Genomic DNA, 20367 nt, shown 5'->3' with positions numbered 1-20367 from the left:
ATACTGGACAGAACATCTAAAAAGAAGGTCAGTAAGGAATCAGAGGACCTGAAAGACACTATGAACAAACTAGACTGAACAGATACAGAACACTCCACCCAAACACAGCACAGTGTATACTCTACTCCAGTGCACATGGATCATTCTCCAGGACAGACCATGTTAGGTCACAAAACAAGTCTTCATAAATTTTAAGAGATTAAAGTTATACACAGTATTTTCTGTGACCACATGGAGTCAAGCTAGAAATAAATAACAGGGGAAAAAAAAAAAAAAACCCTGAAAAAGACATAAGCATATGGAAATTAGACAACACACTACTAAACCACCAATGCGTCATGGAAGAAACTAAGAAATCACAAATTTCTCAGTCAAATGAAAGCACAACACAGCAAAACGTAATGGCATGCCATGAAGGCAGTACTCAAGGGGAAACTTACAGCAGTTAAATGCCTACGGGAAGAAAGAAAATCTCAAATCAACAGCCTAACTCGGCCACGCCAGGACCTAGAAAAAGAAGAGCAAACTAAGCCTAAACCTACCAGAAGAAAGAGAATAGCAGAGATCAGAGAAGAAATAAATAAAATTGAAAACAGAAAAACAACAGAGAATCAACAAAATCAGAAGTTGTTTCTTTGAAAAGATCAATAAAATTGACAAGCCTTTAGCTATACTGACAAAAAAGAGAAAAGACGCAAATAACCAAATAAAAAAAGACAAGCTACCAACTAGGAGAGTATCTTTGAAAACCACATGTCCAACAAAAATCTAATAACCAAAACATATACAGGTGTACCTCTTTTTACTGCGTTTCACTTTACTGTGCCTCACAGATACTGTGTTTTTTCCACATTGAAGGTTTATGGCAACCGTGCTTGGGGCAAGTCAATTGGTGCCATTTTTCTAACAGCATGCGCTCACTTCACGTCAGAATTTCTGGAGCCATGAAGGTCCAATGAGCTCCCAAACCTATTGCCTTGAGATAATCTTTAAACCTTAAACCGAAAATATCCCCGATGTCTTCTTAAAACCAAACAATAATTAAGCTTACCTGGAAAAAAAAAGGTCTGCCTCATGCATTACGCTCTACACAGGATCAACTTGACAAGGGCAACTCAGAAGATCAGATACGAAGCTTGAAGGCAGTCGTTTATGTTGATGGAAAAACTCAGAAAAGGAGGATGAGGGTGGTTGCACGGCTAGAAGAATGTAATCAATGGTACACGTAGAAACTGTTGAAATGATGTATGTTTTGCTGTGTGTATTCTCAACAGCAAAATAAAATTTAGAAAAAACAGGAGTGGATAAACGCAACTTGCTCATTCGGCAAATACGTATCCTGTGCCAATTATGTGGCCTGAGTAAAGCGGTGACGTGAGTAAGGGCATGGCTGGAGTAAGGCTGTGACTTGAGTCACGCCCTTTCGTGAGGGTGTGACTCAAGATTCACCTCACACTACTCCTGCCTCATTATCATACAGAAATATTAGAATTCACAACACATACAATGGAGGATAATTACAAGATACCGCAAAGAGGAAGACAATTACATCAGATCACCAAAGGGAGGACAATTCCACAATACTGGGACTCGTGGCCTGGCCAAGTTGACACGTTACATTAACCATCACAACCACGGAGTAAGAATCACAACCAGCTGTGCTCAGTGGTCTGACAGAGGATGAAAAGAAAGCACAAGGTGTCATCTGCACTCAAATACCAAAGAGCTGGGGAGGAGGAGGAAGGAGTCAGGGAAGGCTGCCAAAGACAACACTTTGTAGGTTAAACTGTCATATCCACACAGTAAAAAGTCATCCGGGCCGCAACAACAACGCTGCAGGGTTACATCTGTCGCTGCTGCCAGGTGCCTTTGAGCAGATGCCGACTCGGAGCGCCCCCACGTGACAGAGTAAAACAGCCCAGCGGGTTTTCCAGGCTGTAATCCTTGCGAGAGCAGATCACCAGGTCCTTCTCCTGCAGAGCCACTGGGTGGGTTCGAACCATCAACTTTCGGTTGGCAGCTAAGCACTCAACCATTTGCACCATCAGGGCTCCTCGCGGTGTCGTATTTACTGCTATAGAAAAATGTCTGTGACACACTATTAGTGGGAGAAAAGTTAAAAATCAATACATCTTGTAATAGGCCTGCATAATATGTTTCAGCATATAACAAAGTGGTTTGTCAAATCAGCACAGAAAAGATGGATCATTCAATCAATGGTACTGTATAACTAAATAAAATTGAATACTAACATATATCACGATAGATACATGTTGGAAAAATTAAGAACATTAAAGAACAGGAAAAATATATATAGATAATATTATAATCTAGGGGTGGATGGGAACTCACTTAGCATGACTCTAAGGGCAGAATTTACAGAGACAAAAATTACTAGATCTTGAAGAAGAAAGCTGGAAGACTTACACTACCAGATTTTAATACTTAAAATTAACCTTACACAAAAATTAATTTGAAATGGTTCATAGGCCTAAATGTGAGAGAAAAAATAATACAGCTTCTAGAAGAAAATATTTTGATGATCTTGGAGTAGGCAAAGATTTCATAAACAGGACACAAAAAGCACTAACCATAAATTTTTGAATTGGTAAGTTGGACTTTGTTAAAATTTTAAACTTATTCATCAAGAAATAGCATTACAAGTTTAAACCGGCAAAGATGGACTGTGGCAATACCTTCAACACATGTATATGACGAAGGACTTGTATACAGAATAAATTTTAAAATGTCTAAATGTTAAGAAAATAACAGTAACCCAGATAAATAATGGACAAGAGACCTGAACACACAATCCACATAAAAAGGACATCTAAATGATTAGTTTGAGAAGGTACTCAATAAAAGCTACTCACTGTGGAAATGCAAACTCAACCACAGTAAAATACAATTATACAACAAACAGAACGGCTAAAAAAAAATTTTTTTTTTAATGACAACATCAAGAGGAGGTGAGAAACTAAAACAACGGCCCTCTCATATACCGTTAGTGGAGTGGACACTGGTACAATTACTTTCGAAAGCTGTTTGGTAGCATCTCCTAAAGCAGAACATGTAAGTACCCCATAATCTAGCAGTTCCTCTCTCAGGTGTGTGTGTGTGTGTCTGTGTAGGTATGTATATACATGTATATACAGAGAGAGAGTGCTGGGCATATAAAAGAATTTTTAATTATTTTTAATTGTCAAAATTGTGAAACAATTCAAATGTCCACCAACAGGAGGAACACTAAACAATCTGTGCCACAGTCATACACTACACAGCAATAAAGATCAATGAGCCACTGTCACACGCAACATCACAGAGGAAACTCACCCTCGGTGAGCCACTGTCACACGCAACATTACAGAGGAAACTCACATCGGTGAGCCACTGTCACACGCAACACCACAGAGGAAACTCACATCGGTGAGCCACTGTCACACGCAATAGCACGGAGGAAACTCACATCGGTGAGCCACTGTCACACGCAACAGCACGGAGGAAACTCACATCGGTGAGCCACTGTCACACGCAACAGCACGGAGGAAACTCACATCGGTGAGCCACTGTCACACGCAACAGCACGGAGGAAACTCACATCGGTGAGCCACTGTCACACGCAACAGCACGGAGGAAACTCACATCGGTGAGCCACTGTCACACGCAACAGCACGGAGGAAACTCACATCGGTGAGCCACTGTCACACACAACACCACAGAGGAAACTCACATCGGTGAGCCACTGTCACACGCAATAGCACGGAGGAAACTCACATCGGTGAGCCACTGTCACACGCAATAGCACGGAGGAAACTCATATCGGTGAGCCACTGTCACACGCAACAGCACGGAGGAAACTCACATCGGTGAGCCACTGTCACACGCAACAGCACGGAGGAAACTCACCCTCGGTGAGCCACTGTTACACGCAACATCACGGAGGAAACTCACCCTCGGTGAGCCACTGTCACACGCAATAGCACGGAGGAAACTCACATCGGTGAGCCACTGTTACACGCAACATCACGGAGGAAACTCACATCGGTGAGCCACTGTTACACGCAACATCACGGAGGAAACTCACCCTCGGTGAGCCACTGTCACACGCAACATCACAGAGGAAACTCACCCTCGGTGAGCCACTGTCACACGCAACACCACAGAGGAAACTCACATCGGTGAGCCACTGTCACACGCAATAGCACGGAGGAAACTCACATCGGTGAGCCACTGTCACACGCAACAGCACAGAGGAAACTCACCCTCGGTGAGCCACTGTCACACGCAACATCACAGAGGAAACTCACCCTCGGTGAGCCACTGTCACACGCAACATCACGGAGGAAACTCACCCTCGGTGAGCCACTGTCACACGCAACATCACAGAGGAAACTCACCCTCGGTGAGCCACTGTCACACGCAACACCACAGAGGAAACTCACATCGGTGAGCCACTGTCACACGCAACAGCACGGAGGAAACTCACCCTCGGTGAGCCACTGTCACACGCAACATCACGGAGGAAACTCACCCTCGGTGAGCCATTGTTACACGCAACAGCACGGAGGAAACTCACCATCGGTGAGCCACTGTCACACGCAACAGCACGGAGGAAACTCACCATCGGTGAGCCACTGTCACACGCAACAGCACAGAGGAAACTCACCCTCGGTGAGCCACTGTCACATGCAACATCACGGAGGAAACTCACCCTCGGTGAGCCACTGTTACACGCAACAGCACGGAGGAAACTCACCCTCGGTGAGCCACTGTCACACGCAACATCACGGAGGAAACTCACCCTCGGTGAGCCATTGTTACACGCAACAGCACGGAGGAAACTCACCATCGGTGAGCCACTGTCACACGCAACAGCACGGAGGAAACTCACCATCGGTGAGCCACTGTTACACACAACATCACGGAGGAAACTCACCAACACTGAGCAAAAGAAATTGGATGCAGAAGAATACATAATGAACCTATTTACATAAAGTTAAAAAACAGACAAAATAAAAATAAGAAAGCTCAAGAACAAGCAAAATTAATCTACAGTGATAGAAGTTGACACGGATAGTCATGACCGTTTAAATAAAAAACACGTTTTTAAAGTCTACACAGTGTCTCATAATTGTAAGTAAAACACACACACGTAAACATATATATGCATAAAAACTCTGGAAGATACACAGCAAAATAGCTGCAGTGTTCATCTTTGAATTCTGGGTATCAGTCATCTTAGTTTCTTCATTATGGTAATATTTATATCCTAATTTTTTAATGAGATGCATAAGTTTGTGTAATTTTTTAGGCTGATAAAAAGAAATGCCTTCAGTTTCTCATTAAATAATATTATTACTCTTGGTTCTAAAAGGTTAATATTCTTTACATTAATATCTATTGTTCATTCTCCCCACTGCCATCCTTCCCATTCACCCCACTATACACCGTGGCTTCTACACAGAACACCGCGCTCTACCTCTTCTGACAGTCACTGAGGATCAACTGGTAAGTCAAGTTTCTTTTTCATTGAACCTTGACCATCCCTGTATTATCTTTCTGGAAACTCAACTTTTCCTTGAATTATATGTAACGTACCACACTTGGATGGAATTGAACCAACACCTTTAATAGATTCTTTCCGACTCACTATGTATGATCTTTATCTTTAAAGTTTTAAAATATGTATTCCCTAAGGTTCCTTTTTTGGTCCTCCTTAGATACTTCTTGAATAATCCCATCTACTTCCTTGCCTTCAACTGCAATTTACTGCTACAAAGATGACTTCCAAATCTGTATGTTTTCACCCTCCAACACTCCTCTGAGTCTGACCCATATAAGCAAGTACCTATCAGACATTACCTGGATACTCCAACATGAGTCTAAGATGCAGCATGTCCATCTTTACCTGAAACATGCTTAGGCTGAAGTCAGGTCTGGAGGAGACCTATTTACCAGGGAACTTCCTAGGACTGGAGGAAACTAAGCAGCCGGCAGACCCTGGTCTTGGATAACACCACTAGACAGATCAAGCACGGTGGTCTTGGTCTGATTTCAGAAGTGGCTGGAGCTAGAATAATATCCTTTTAGTCAAGCAGAGCAGGGTGAAATGGCATTAAATCCAGGCTGGATGAAATCAACTTCCTTGAAGGTTTATGCCTATAGAGAGGGCACCCGGGGATTAGCCGAAGGTAAAGGCCAAGATAAAGCCTAAAAAAAGGTGATAACAAGAAACAGATATCAAGACTACAGCCAGACGGGATAAGGTTCAAGAGTAGACTTTGGCATTGATGATAAAAGGTGGAAATAAACAAAATAGGTCGATAAACAGGGGAGCTAATCAGAACCATGGAGGGGAGACCAGCTCGATCCTAAAAGGGCCGGAATGTGTGGACAGAAACACATCTGGCCGCACCGCTGATAACAGTCTACTGACAGAGGGAGGCAGTGATGTCCTGTACAAGAACTGGGTGACAAGTGGCTGTCATGGACTGAAACCGAAGCTAACACATTTTTTGCAGTAGTTATCTTGACAGAAGTGTTTTAACCCCATATACCCAAGTACTGATATATATCTCTCCTCATATTTTAAAAGGAACAGTTTGACCAAGGATAAAGATCTGGAAATGTAAACATTATACTTGCCAAGAGTAGGAAAAAACCACTACTCACTACCTTCTTCTACTTGGGTGGTACTAGTTAACACGCAGGCTGAAAATCTTGGGACAAATAAATTTTTTCTGCTTATAAAGCTCAAGGAATTCTCTCTCTTCAAATGCCTGGTGTCCTTGCTCAGGTATACTGAAAGCCTGAACGCCTACTGTACCAAATATTCAGAAGGAAATAACATAACTTGAGTTAAAGAAAACTTTTTGTGTTTAGGACAGTTTCCAACCACCTATCTTCTTTCTTAAATGGCAACATAAACAGCACTCAAGAATGAGAAACAGAAACTCTAACTGTTACAAAACTCTGAGGAAGCAAGTGCCTTAACCTGTGGCCAGACAGTTTAAACAGGCCAAGGAAGCTTTTCCACTAGAATTACATGTACGCAATAATGGCACTATATGTAAGATGCTTACGGTTAGAAAATATGGTAAAACCATGGTATTGCATTATTACCAATGAGTCAGCCCAGAGTAACAGCAACTGAATTGGGTATTCAGAGGCCAGTAACTTCCAGGTAAGAATTTGTTTTGTGGAAATTTTGGCCAAAAGAAAAAACATAACTTTTTAAGCCATTCTCCTAACATCTACTTCTCATTTTCCACACTCTAACGCAGCATACAGCCTAGATAATAATCTCTACGTATCTGATAAGGAGCACTGGTGGCCCAGTGGTTAAGCACTCAGCTACTAACAGAAAGGTCGGAGGTTCGAACTCACCAGCCACTTCATAGGAGAAAAGACCTGGTGATCTGCTTCCATAAAGATTACAGCCTAGGAACCTCTATGGGACAGTTCTACCCTGTCACATGGGGTCACTATGAGTCAGGATCAGTTTGAGGGCAACTATAACAATGTGGGACATTGCTAGCTCCTGCTGTACACACCTACCTGAATCCAAGCTGATTTTTATACTATGTAGCTCCTCGCTCAACAACAAGTCAAGATAATGTGGCTGAAGGTGAAGTCCAGAGACAGAGAGATATTGGGAATCCAGGAAGCACCTAACCTGCTTGCTTCATAAGTAATTCAAGGGAGCTCAGAAACCGAAGTAATACCTACTGTGCCTTTCTTAAATAATGTGTGTTATTCACTCAAAAAGGCATCGATTTAACTTCTCAGGTATAAAATCATGAAAAGAAAAAGATGTAAGCACCTGAAAAGTCCAGAAAATGCATGCAGCACCTCTTTACGCTACAGAGGTCTGCTGAGTCTCCATGCATTCATCCATCCTTTGAATGTTTACTAAATACCCTAAAATGTGCTGTGCTGGACACTGCGCAGGACTCAGGGACAAGTAAAGAATCTAGCTGAGGAGAGGGAAGCAAGGATAAAACAGAAAAGTGTTACCGTAGATATAAAAATTAGGGAGGGAGGGATGGGCAGCTAATTACAAATGACCACCACCTGTCTGTCAGTTTGTGGTACCTTGGTGGCCTGCATGTTGCTGTGATGCTAGAAGCTATGCCACCGGTATTTCAAATACCAGCAGGGCCACCTATGGTAGACAGGTTTCAGCGGAGCTTCCCGACTAAGACCAACTAGGGAGAAAGGCCTGGCAGGCAATCTACTTCCAAAAATTAACCAGTGAAAACCCTATGGATCACAACAGAGTACTGTCCAGTACAGCGCTGGAAGATGAGCTCCCTAGGCTGGAAGACACTCAAAATATACCGTGACTACGACAATGGACTCAAGCATACCAACAATCATGAAGTTGGCACAGAACTGGGCAGCGTTTCGTTCTGTTATACATAAGGTTGCCATGACTCAGAGATGACTCAACAACAACAATTACAAATGAAAGAGGCTTCACGGCAGCAGCAAAAACGAAGCTGAGCCTTGAAGGTCCCACACAATTCCCAAGAGTCAAAGACTGGAAAGAAAGGACTTTCCAGGCTCTGAAGAGAGAGCGTGCTGGGCTTACCTGCAGACATGGCAGTGCAGGCAGGGGTGGGATATGGCATTCCTGGAGGACCATCCTGAACAAAGAAGCTGCGATGGGTTAGGAATGCCAAAGGAGGTGTCAGGTGAAGGAGACAGAGAGTCGTTCTCGGGGACAGCGACACCCACATCTGGCTGCACATCAGCAACCACCTGGGATACCCCGATTGGAGATTCTCAGACCCAACAGGTGATTCTTATCATCCGTCAGATTTTGGAACCACCAAGGGTCAGCAGGACCCCTCCAGAGGCAGAGCATGAAGAGCAGCTTAGAATCGTGAGAGACAGAAAGGAAGGAAACCAGTTTGCAGGTGAAAACAGTGCCTAGGCAAGAGACGATGGGGCAGAAGAAAAGAGAACAGAAAGGGGGCATGGCGACGAGAGACACAGAAAGGTAGAACTAACAGAAAGTACAGACATTGCAATATGGGATCATGGAAAGGACAAACCAGAAGGTTACTTTAGGTCTAAAAGAATACAGAGGTTAGTATGCCACTGAAAGAACACGCAGACGGGGCAAGTGTTTGCAGGGAACGTCACTAAATTTGGACACTCTGAGGGTGAGATACTTGTGGAGTGGGAAATTGGGTTCTGGAAATTCGGGAACATTCACTTCACATTTAAACATACACTATTTGCTGAACCTCTTCTAGGGCTGTACGTACAGCTACTCACCCATGGAGTGTCTCTCTCTCTCCCTAAATACATGGAGGGCAGCTAAGTGACACCAGGCACAGTGCCACAAAGTTAAGAGGAGCAAGTAAATTATTTTTAAAAAAAAAGTTGAAGATTTTTAGTCTTTTTTTAAAACTTTAATACAGAAAAGATTTTAGAAAACCACACAAAAACCCTCTCTCTCTTTCATGGCATCATAATTCTTACCTTTTCAGCCAAAGCTTTTAAACTGTTGAGGAATCTCTGCCAGAAATCCTTGAAGAGTGGGCGGTCGATTTTCTTCAGGCTGTCTTTGGTACTAGCATCCACACTGACATAGAGTTGGGTAACTGGTTTGAGGTTCCTTGTAATTAAAAAAAAAATAACAGAAAAAGAAATTATGCCTGTCTCAGGTTTTTCATGATGTAAAACTTAGAACCTGTAATAGATATGGTGATTACTTCTAGGTCTAGAGACTTCTGCTTCTCCCAGAAGACTGAAGCAATAATTTTTAATAATGAAACAAAATGGGATGTCCTTCAATTATTATAAAAATGACTGGAAGCAGGGTACGAGATCAACATACAAAAATCAGTTGGATCCCTCTATACTAACAAGGAGAACTGCAAAAAGGAAATCAAGAAAACAATACCATTTACAACAGACCCCAAAAGGATAAAATAGCTAGGAATAAATCTAATGAGGACGTAAAAGACTTATACAAGGAAAACTACAAAACACTACTGCAAGAATACAAAAGAGACCTACATAAATGAAAAAACGTACCATGTTCATGAACTGGAAAACTTAACATTGTGAATATATCAATACTACTCAAAGCAATCTATAGATATAAGGCAATTCCAGTCCAAATTCCAACGACGTTCTTTAATGAGATGGAAAAACTAATCTCCAACTTCATATGGAAAGGAAAGAAGCCCCAGAATAGCTAAAAAGCATTACTGAAGAAGAACAAAGTAGGAGGCCTCACTCTTCCCGATCTCAGAACTTACTATACAGCCACAGTAGTCAAAACAGACTGGTACTGGTACAACAACAGACATATAGACAAGTGGAAGTGTTCATTGCAGCATTATTCATAAAAGCAAAAGGATGGAAACAATCTGAGTGTCCATCAACAGATGAATGGATAACAACCTGTGGTATACAAACACAATGGAATACTAAACAACAATAAAGAATAATGATGAATCCGCTAAACATTTCACAACATGGATGAATTTGGAGGACACTATGCTGGGTGAAATATGTCAACCACAAAAGGAAAAATATTTTTAAAAAACAAGAAAAGGTTTACACACAGAAAAAAACATTCTTTGATGATTACCAGGGATGGGATGAGGAGGGAGGGAAAATTATTAACTAGACAGAAGACACGTGTTAATATTGGTGGGCGGAAAGGCAATACATAATATGGGGGAAGTCAGCCCACATGACCAAGGCAAAGGAAGACACTGAGAGGAACCCAGGAATAACAGGCAACTATGGTAATTACTATAACATAGACAATCCTTCAACAATAGTATTAACAAACAACTTACGAATGGATACATAGGTAGATAGGTATGCTAACAACGTGTGGGAGAGTGTAAGGGGAGCACATCTACCTACAGATACAGGTTTGGTTGGGGATATCTCTACACACGTAATTGTAGGTGCTGCATGTATATTAATATAGACAATTGAGCACACAAGGGGCACAGTCATGGAAACTTCTTAGATATAAACAAACACCTCATGGGACGAAGTTCCAAGGCTTTGTGGCAAAGGACTATCAACAGGTGACTTCTACATCACTTGGCACAACACAGTTCATAAACACAATGTTCTCCATCTTACTTTGATGAGTAGGATCTGGGGGCCTTAAAAGCTCGTAAGTAGCCATCTAAGATACAACTATTGGTGTCTTCCAATCTGGAGCAAAGGAGAGTGAAGAAAACTGAAGGCTCAAGGGAACCATTAGTCCAAGGGTCTAATGGAACACATGAACCACAGTCTACATTAGCCTTAGACCAGAAGAATCAGATGGCCCAGCTACCACTACCAACCACTCTGACTGGAATCCCTACATAAAGTCCCGGACAGAGTGGGAAAAAATATAGAACAAAAAATCAAATTCACAAAAAAGACCTGACTTACTGGTCTGACAGAGACTGGAGGAACCCCCAAGACTATGGCCCAGAGATGCCCTTCTGACCTGGAACTGAAGCCAGTCCTAAGATTAAAGTCGAGCCTTGTGTGGAAAACAATGACCTACTCGGGGGGCTTTAAGCAATACAGAACCAGGTGCTACAAAACAGTACAACCCAGGGGAAAATGGATGTTGCGGACTCTTTCGTTTCTTTGATTTCTTAGTAAGTTTCCACGAGATTCTAGCACCCGTTCTGCACTTCAGATTCACTGACTCATTTCACATTTCATGTCTATTCACTAGATTTCTTTCAAGTTACGCTTTTAGCATATGCTGTACTCCTTCCAAAGCCTCTCCTCCTCTCCCTTGGTCCCGTAATCCATTTTCTTCAGTGAATGCATTAAAATAAACCAGAAGAGAAGGAAGAAGGCCCCCCCAGTGTTCCTCTGATTAGGTTCTCCCACTATTAATTTTCTAAAAGTATGCCACAATTTGTGTTTACTCCTAGAATATTATTTATGCATTTTTGTTTCTAAATCTGTGCACTTTTTAAAACTGACATATAATTCACATGCCATAAAATTCCCCTCTAAAGTGATGAAACAGTGGATTATGCACTTTTTAAATCAACTGGTTATCAGCCTTATCAATCTGTAACTATACGATCTTAAAGGGCAGGAACCGTATTTTTCTTTTGATCCAACCACGCAGGCAGATACTTAAAGGGACTTTTAAGTTGATCTCGTTGACTTTGGCTGACACGCCGCTTCAGAGCATGTGGCCCACACAAATGCCTGCAATGATCTGGCTTAGCAACGTATGGAAAATCAGAAGGCTCTAAACCCAAAGTTATCCAAAGTGGAAAAGCTCTGTCCGAGTTAGGAAAGAAATGGCGGAAATACTGGTAGCCTCTCGGTGCTCTGACCCCTCTGCAACACTGACGTACAAGGGGGAGGCTAGTTGAGTGACGTGTCACTAAGGAGCCCTGGAGGTGCAGCGGTTAAGCGCTCAGCTGGTTAAGCGCTTGGTTCAAACCCACCAGTGGCTCCACAGGAGAAAAAAGCTGGTGATCTGCTCCCATAAAGACTACAGCCTAGGAAACCTTATAGGGCCATTCTACTCTGTCCTATAGGGTCGCTGTGAGTTGGAATCAACTCAAAGACACACAAAAACAACATGTCACTACGAAGCGAAGCACATCCACTACTAAAAATGCAAGGCAGCCGCACACTGTAATGGCAGCGTCTGTCTCGTCATCCCTTTTCCTGGGGGATCCTTCAATAAAGGAAAAGCTAGGCTACCTTAGCTGGCTTTTTTTTTTTATATAACAATAACAAAAGATTGTGTTCACGGATACTGGATACTGCAGGCTGCCATCATCTGATACTACAGGACTTTGTCAGAGAGCGGCCTGATGCAAAATGGGAAGCGGCCTGACCTTTTCACTATGCCTGCACAACTACTTAAGATTATGAACAGTAAATTCCAAAGGCCACAGCTATTCCACAACCTCTGTCATTTGCAAAAAAGGAAGCCCAGATTCCTAACAGTCCCTATAAGGAATTTTAGTAAATACTAAACGCTTGAGGCGCTACGATCCAGGACGTTTACAGACCCCTGCCAGGGGGCGAGGCAGGACGGAGGAGAGAAAAGGTCCCTCTGAGTTACAGCGCTCATCCCTACAAGGCGCCTCTACAATCTGTTCCCAGCTCTTCCAACTTGATTTCCAGCTGCCACTCACTTTTGACGCTCCATGGCCCAGGTGAACCATGTTACCCAAAGGTAATCACAAATACCCTACTTCCATGGCCCTCTGGCGAGGTTCTTTGTTTAACAAAATACAGTTTCCTACCTTTCCAAGCGCCTATCTCAGCCATATTTTAAGATCCAAAATTAAATGATGGCTTCTCTAGGAAGTTTTACCCTGCTTCTCCCATCTGGAAAAAAATAAAAATGCATTCTGTTTTGAATACCCCTAGCAATTTACCTGTGCTGGTATTCTGCTTCTAGTGTTATCTTCCTTAATAAGATGGATTTTGAAGAACAAGACCATCTCTGCCCTCCAAACCCCAACATCTGTTATGTACAGGTAGTCCCTAACTTACGACATACTTGAGTTACGAGGAACTGTACTTACAACCATCTCTTTTGTTTGTCTGTTTTTGGTATATCTTATCATTAGTAATCCAAGAAGCGTATCTCAGTAAACTGCTCACCTGATTTCCTCCGGGAACTGCGCATTTGTGACCAGGAAGCTGGAGATTTTACATTGGTGGAGGAGCTCCAAAAACCTGTTGATTTCTGGGTACATGATTGGTTCTCCCACAAGAGACAAAGCACAGTGTTTGACCTTCATGCCTTCCTCAAAGCGTTCGGCTCTGACACCTGGTACTCCTGGAGAACACGGTGAAAAGGGGCAAGCTCAGTAGGGCATTGACAGGGGATCTCTGGGACATGTTTCTTAATGACCTTTTGATTTTAAGACAGCAAATGCATTTTTGATACCAGTCAAAGAACAGAAAATACAGGCCAGAGGGAAAAAACAAGAATTATTAATTCAGAAATATTAGTCAGCCACCTCATCCTTGGTTTTACTAATTACTACTAAGTGTTGCTGGGTGCCATCGCATTGATTCTGACTCACAGCTACCTCATATGTTACAGAGTAGAACTGTGCCATAGGGTTTTCATGGCTGTAATCTTTGCGGAAACAGGTCATCGGGTCTGTCTCCCACAGAGCCTCTGGGTGGATTTGAACCACCAACTTTGATTAGCAGCCAAGAACTTAACCATTGTGCTATCAGGGTTCCTTTTACTACTAAGTAAACTACATCAATACAAGCTGGTAAAACTTACTAGCTAATTATCTGGAACACGGGACATATTCCTTTCCAGAATATGCTTGGCCCTACATACTTTCATGTCGGTTTACGAAAATGAACTCAGTATTATGAACCAGATGAGGAAAACCCTCTTCTAAGCCAATCATTTCCCCTTCGTTCCTCAAGCAGCCTGAACTGGGAAACTAACTGTAGCTGGCCCAAGAGTATATAGGAGGAAAAAGAAGAGCCGTAGTTCTCACCTTTGACTTCATATTGGAAACATCTGAGAAGCATTAAAAACTACGGAAGGCTAGGTCCACAGCCAAAGACTGTTTAATTGATGTGGGTTCAAGCCCAGGCAATGGGAGTTTTAAAAGCTCCTCAGGTGATTCCAATGTGCAGCCAGGGCTGAAAACCACTTGCTGCCTGAACCAGAGGCCCCCAAACTAGTCTGCACAGTGGAATCCCCTGGGAAGCTTTTAGAAAGGTCAAAGTCCACACCACACTCAGACCAACTCAACCACAATCTCAGGGGCGGGACACCGGCAGCAGGGTTTACTGAAGCTGCCCAGGTGACTCCATGCTCAGACAAGTCTGGGAGCCGCTGGCACAGAACAGTGGTTCTGAACCCTTGTTGGACAACGGAATTACCCAAAGAATCTTTAAAAATCCCAAAGCTCAGACTGTATCCCAAACCAATTAAATCCCAAGTTCTGGGGGTGGGGCTAAAACAGCAGTCTGTTCTAAATGTTCCTCAAATGAGTTCAGCGTGCAGCAGAAGTCAAGAAGCACAGCCCTAGACTCCAGTGTAAAAGGTGGTCATAAACAGACTGTGTGGAAATTAAAACCAACTGCCATGGAGCCAATTCTGACTCATAGTGACCCCATGTGTGTCAGAGTAGAGCTGTGCTCCATAGGGGTTCAGTGGCTGATTTTTTGGAAGGAGATCACCAGGCCTTTGTCCTGAGGTGCCTCTGGGTGGACTTAAACCTCCAACCTTTCAGTTAGCACCTAAGCTTGACTGTTTGCACTACCCAGAAACTCTGTTTGGAAATTAGCAGCTACTTATATATCAAATAGAACCCTGGTGGCACAGCGATGAAGAGCTCGGCTATTAACCAAAAAGGTCGGCAGTTTGAATCCACCAGCTACTCCTTGGAAAACCTATGGGACAGTTCTATTCTCTCCTACAAGGTCGCCGAGTCAGAATTGACTCGATAGCAATAGGTTTATATATCAAATATAGCCCTGGTAGCACAGTGGTTAAGAGCTCGGCTGCTAACCAAAAAAGTCAGCAGTTTGAATCCACCAGCTCCTCAGAAACCCAATGGAGCAATTCTGCTTGATGGCAACCAGTTTGGTGGTGGTTTTGGTTATATCTCAAATAGCCCCACAATCTAAAACAAAAATTGAAATATCTGGAAAGAATGTAAACAGACAAAAATATATCTCCTTTACTTCAGATGGAGCCCTGGTGGCACAGTGGTTAAAAGCTACAGCTGCTAAGCTAAAGGTCAGCAGTTCGAATCCATGAACCACTCCTTAGAAACTTTATGGGGCAGTTCTATTCTGTTCTATGGGGTCTCTAAGAGTCAGAATTGACTCGATGGCAATGGGGTTTTTTTTACTTCAGATACTTTTAAATGAATTACCTCTGGATTGTTTTTTGAAGAATATTATTCCCCTGAGGAATACAGATTCGCCACAGAGATGAGGGGAGAGGAGGAGGACAAGCTCATATTTCCTCTCAAGCACTCGGCAGCCATCTTGGAGACTTAGTTTTCATAGCTGTGAACAGTACCTGCCTCACAGAATGCTCGTTAGGTTGAAATGAGGTAACGTGTGTAAAAGTCTTCGCTGAGAGCCTGGTACACAGGAAACACTCATTAAGGATTTGGTATGATCATCGTCTTCACTCTGGTTTCTTTAAAATGATCGAATCGCAGTCACTGAAAAATGTGGAAGAGAACTTCGAATTCTCAAAGAATCCAAACGTACTAGGCCCACTGAGACTTGGAGGAGACCCTGAAACTACTGCCCTGAGATATTTTTTAAACCTTGAGCGGAAACTATTCCCTGAAGTCGCCTTTTAACTAAATCGCAGGGTCACTCAGAAAGCAAAGAATATCACCCTTGAGTCCTGCACTCTTTTACAAACTTTCCTATACGAGGCCAAATGGACAACATTTACTTTAAAGCATGGATGAAAAGGGCGGCGGGGGAGGCAGTAAGACTAAGTTAATGGGAATGGAACAACGAGAACAAAGAAGAATGTTGACACAATGTCACTGAACATTATGTGTAGAAATTGTTGAATGGGAACCTGTTTTGCTGGGTATATTTTCAAGAAAATATAATATTTTTTTAGAAAATCAGACTGACTGTCACTAACAACAACAAACCTAGGGAAATAAAGTTAGCTTTCACCACTCACTTGTGCCTTAATTTTCAGGGAGTGATTTTATTTCACACACACGTTACTTGGAAATAAGCAAGTACACGTAAATACCCAAGAGACCAGACCAACATATGACCTAAGTACAACAAGCTAAAATCAGAACAATCTAAAAGTGACGGGTGAGACCTTCTGTGATTATCTAACTGCAGTTCTTAGAATGTATTTCATGTCAGTTTCATCGAATGAATCATTTTTTAGGTTGCTGAAATACTGAGATCTCAACTCAAGGGAATCAAGGTTTTAAATAAAACTTGATTGTTAACTCACTCCGTGTTGCCAAGACAACTCAGCATTAAGCATAAAATTCCCTGTTTTTCAAAAAAGCATCATTAACTGCAATTACCCCGTGACCGGATGAGAAGACGGGTCTATTTCACCTGAGCTCTAAGATTAACCGAAGACTCAGGAAGCAGAATAAAGGCGCACGCGCTAGGTGCTAGCCGCCGGAAGTCAGACGTTCTGAGTTCACATTCTGTTTCTATCACAATGTAGTTCTGTGCCCCTGGTCAAGCCTCTCACCTTCTCTAAGTCCATTTCCACAGGCAGGTAGATAGGGAGGGAGGTAGGGAGGGAGGTGGGTAGATACAGTGCCAAGTCCCGAACATAATCATTCAAAAAAACCTAGCTGCAAATATTTTTATCATAATAACAATTATTTTGTGAATTGAAGTGGAAATACAATTATTTGAACTACTTAAATGAAATATAGTAATTCCACTCAATTCATCAAATGATTATTGATCACTGATCACCTTCTATGTGTCATGCAATGTTCTAGCACTTTAATTTCTACAGAAAGAAGTCCTGGAGAAAAAAGGTAGTCCAGACAACGACACTATTTTTTTTTTTTTTAAAGAGGTTTTATTTATGGTCTTCGAAAAATGTGCCTGGTAATACAAAGGAAATTATATATTTTAAATGAATTTTCCAAAGGCACACGTTTGTAAACTTCACATAAAAAAAAAAAAAATTCCAAGGTAGCTTGATTCAAATTTATTTATAGATTTTAACTTTTTAGTAAAATAAAAAAGAACCGACTTTATTTAAATATTAGTGTGTACCTATTGGATATTTATTGAGTGCCATCTCTGTAACTGATACTGTATTAGGTGTTTTCATATATATTATCTTAATTTGATCATAAAAAAACCCTATGAGATAGGCATTATTATCCCAACTTATTATTTCTTGACTTACAGATTAGGTTGTGAGGGGAAAGGTCAGAGCTCAAACGAAATTGTCTTGATACTTCACCCAAAATAACTTTGAATATAATGAAACAAGTTACTGTATGACTATATTGTGGCAGGTTATATACTTTCCAGCTCAGCTGAGTCCCAACACGAAACTGCCTGGCTAAGCTACTGCTGAATTACGAACCACAACAACCATAAGAGATGATACATAACTATTGTTGTTTTAAGTCACTAGGTTTTAGGATAATTTGAAATGTAATGTATCTACTACAGACAGTGTAACAGGAGGTTAAAAAGGGTTCCTCCGGCTTCAGTTTACACCAAGGTGCTACATATAGAGATATCAGACATCAAAGTGTATGAGTGTGCATTCATGCGTGCGTGTGTGCGTGGGGGTGTGACATCTAGAGTGGGAGGTAAGTGCTCTGGATTGAATAGTCAGAGTACGTGACATCTGAGCTGAGAAGCAAATAACAAAGAGTCAGCCATGTGAAGATGTAGGAACAAAGCATCCCAGGCAGAAGAGACAAGTGCAAAGGCCCCAGTGAACTTGGCAAGTTTCAGGAACAGAGAGGAGATGTGCTGGAGTGTAGAAAGCAGGGAGGAGACCAGCAAGGGGAGAGGTGGACAGAGGCCAGTTCATGTCAGGTCTCCCAGGCCATAGTCAGGAGTGTGGATTTTATTCTAGGTACGACAGGAAGACATTGGAAAGTTTTAAGCAAGGGCATGAGGTGTTCTGGTTTCTGGGTTTTTTTTTTCCCCGTGTTCAACCTTTTTTTTTTTTTTTAATTGTGCTTTAGATAAAAGTTTATAGCTCAAGTTAATTTCTCATTCAAAAATGTGTAAACATATTGTTTTGTGACATTGGCTGCAACCCCCACAATGTGACAGCACGCTCCCCTTCTCCCCCCCGGGTTCCTTATGTCCATTTGCCCCCTTCCTGTCACTTCCTGGCTTGTTTTTGGACAGGAGCTGCACTTGTAGTCTTGTATATTTGATTAAACTAACAAGCCCATTCCTCATGTGTGTTATTTTTTGTTTTATAGGTCTGTCTAATTTTTGTCCAAAAAGTGGGCTTCAGGAATGGTTTCAGTACTGGGTTAGCTGAGCATCTGGGTGCCATGGTTTTGGGGGTTCCTCCAGTATCTGTCAGACCAGCAAGTCTGGTCTTTTCATGTGAATTTGAATTCTGTTCTAGAGTTTTCTCCTGCTCTCTCCAGGACTCTGTTATGATCCTGTCAGGGAGGTTGCTGGTAGTAGCTGGACACCATCTAGTTCTTCTAGGCTTAGGCTGGCGAGGTCTCTATTCATGTGGTCCTTTAGTCATTTGGGCTAGTATTTTCCTTGCGTCTTTGGTTCTCTTCATTCTCCTTTGCGCCAGGTGGGATGAGACCAATTGATGCATCTTAGATGGCTGCCTGCTAGCTTTTAAGACCCTAGACTTTTTATGTCATTGAAATGCACCAAAACCGGAACTCAAGGTTCCAGAATTTTTACACTAATGGCATGGTGATAAACTAAGGGATACACAAGCGAGCATGATATATTCCCCAGCATCCCACTTCTAAAGCTTGCGCCAATCAGAAATAAAATATTCTCTCCTTTCTTCCTGGCCAGAGATCTTCCCAAGAACTATTCCTGGCTGAAGGTCAGAGATAAGACAGTCTTGATGCTCTAACTTTTTCTCCTGCTCTGTCCAGGACTCTCTGTTGTTAAGTTTTTTCAGAAAACCATTAGAAGGTGGTGTTCTGTTCCCCGTCTCCATGCTTTTTGTTTTTTAAATACCTACTTCAGCAGCATACCTATTTTGTGAAAACCATCTGTTGGTGACTCTCTATTTTTTGCATTAGTTCACTTCTATCTGAAATTATCTGTCCCTGCTGTGGTGGTTCTCGGACGGGCAGGCAGTATTCTGAAAAGATGCTGAGTTGCACTGCAATAATGACCCACTTTTAATCAATCTGAAGTTGATTTTGCATGTGTATAAAGGGACGGCTAATAAGGGTCATGAGAAGAAAGATAGTTTAATGATTCGGGGAAATAACTGAAGAGAGAATGATTGCCCTCGGAATTGAGAACAGCAGTATAAAAGGAAAGCATTCAAAAATTAGAGAATATCTTCAAAATTTGTTCAGGGCTGGCTGCTTCACTCAAGCTGGAAACTCAGGGCCAATAATCAACACTGCCCGCAACGAATACCATCGTACACAAAAATAAAGTCCAAAAACGCCTGAGCCAGACCTCTGGGGGAAAGCAGAAACATCAGCAGGTGTCCTTCACTGGGGCTGAGAAAGCTCACGAGAAAACAAAGGGCTCCAATCGAGAATAAGGGAAGTTGTTAGTGAGCTAATAGAGACAGCCTCTATACTCAAGCCAAATTGGAGTTATCCAGAACACAGAAAGCTAAGAAGGAAAAGGAAGAAATAAATGGCTTCAGGCCTTTGAAAACTGCCTGTCATTTATGAAAATTGCCTT

The 20367-nt window shown here is 42.2% G+C and overlaps 1 protein-coding gene across 4 annotated transcripts in view; it reads right to left on the bottom strand.

Annotated features, from left to right (window-relative positions):
• The window catches only part of LOC100671588 (S-adenosyl-L-methionine-dependent tRNA 4-demethylwyosine synthase TYW1), a 183187-nt gene that overhangs the window by 72673 nt on the left and 90147 nt on the right, over window positions 1-20367 (bottom strand). For 3 of the 4 annotated variants that reach the window (XM_010596312.3, XM_064296081.1, XM_064296082.1), the window contains 2 exons: window positions 13633-13810; window positions 9493-9628 (listed from right to left, as the gene is read on the bottom strand). In XM_010596312.3, coding sequence (XP_010594614.2) covers window positions 9493-9628; window positions 13633-13810 — 314 coding nt within the window. Of the gene's footprint in view, window positions 1-9492; window positions 9629-13632; window positions 13811-20367 lie in introns of those variants that run through there. The other variant, XR_010323720.1, reaches the window with a different exon arrangement.

This window comes from Loxodonta africana, chromosome 12 (genome assembly GCF_030014295.1).
Source record: "Loxodonta africana isolate mLoxAfr1 chromosome 12, mLoxAfr1.hap2, whole genome shotgun sequence".
NCBI classification, from domain to species: Eukaryota; Metazoa; Chordata; class Mammalia; order Proboscidea; family Elephantidae; genus Loxodonta; species Loxodonta africana.
Note: the sequence above shows the minus strand (reverse complement) of the source record. Positions and strands in the feature narration are given on the sequence as shown.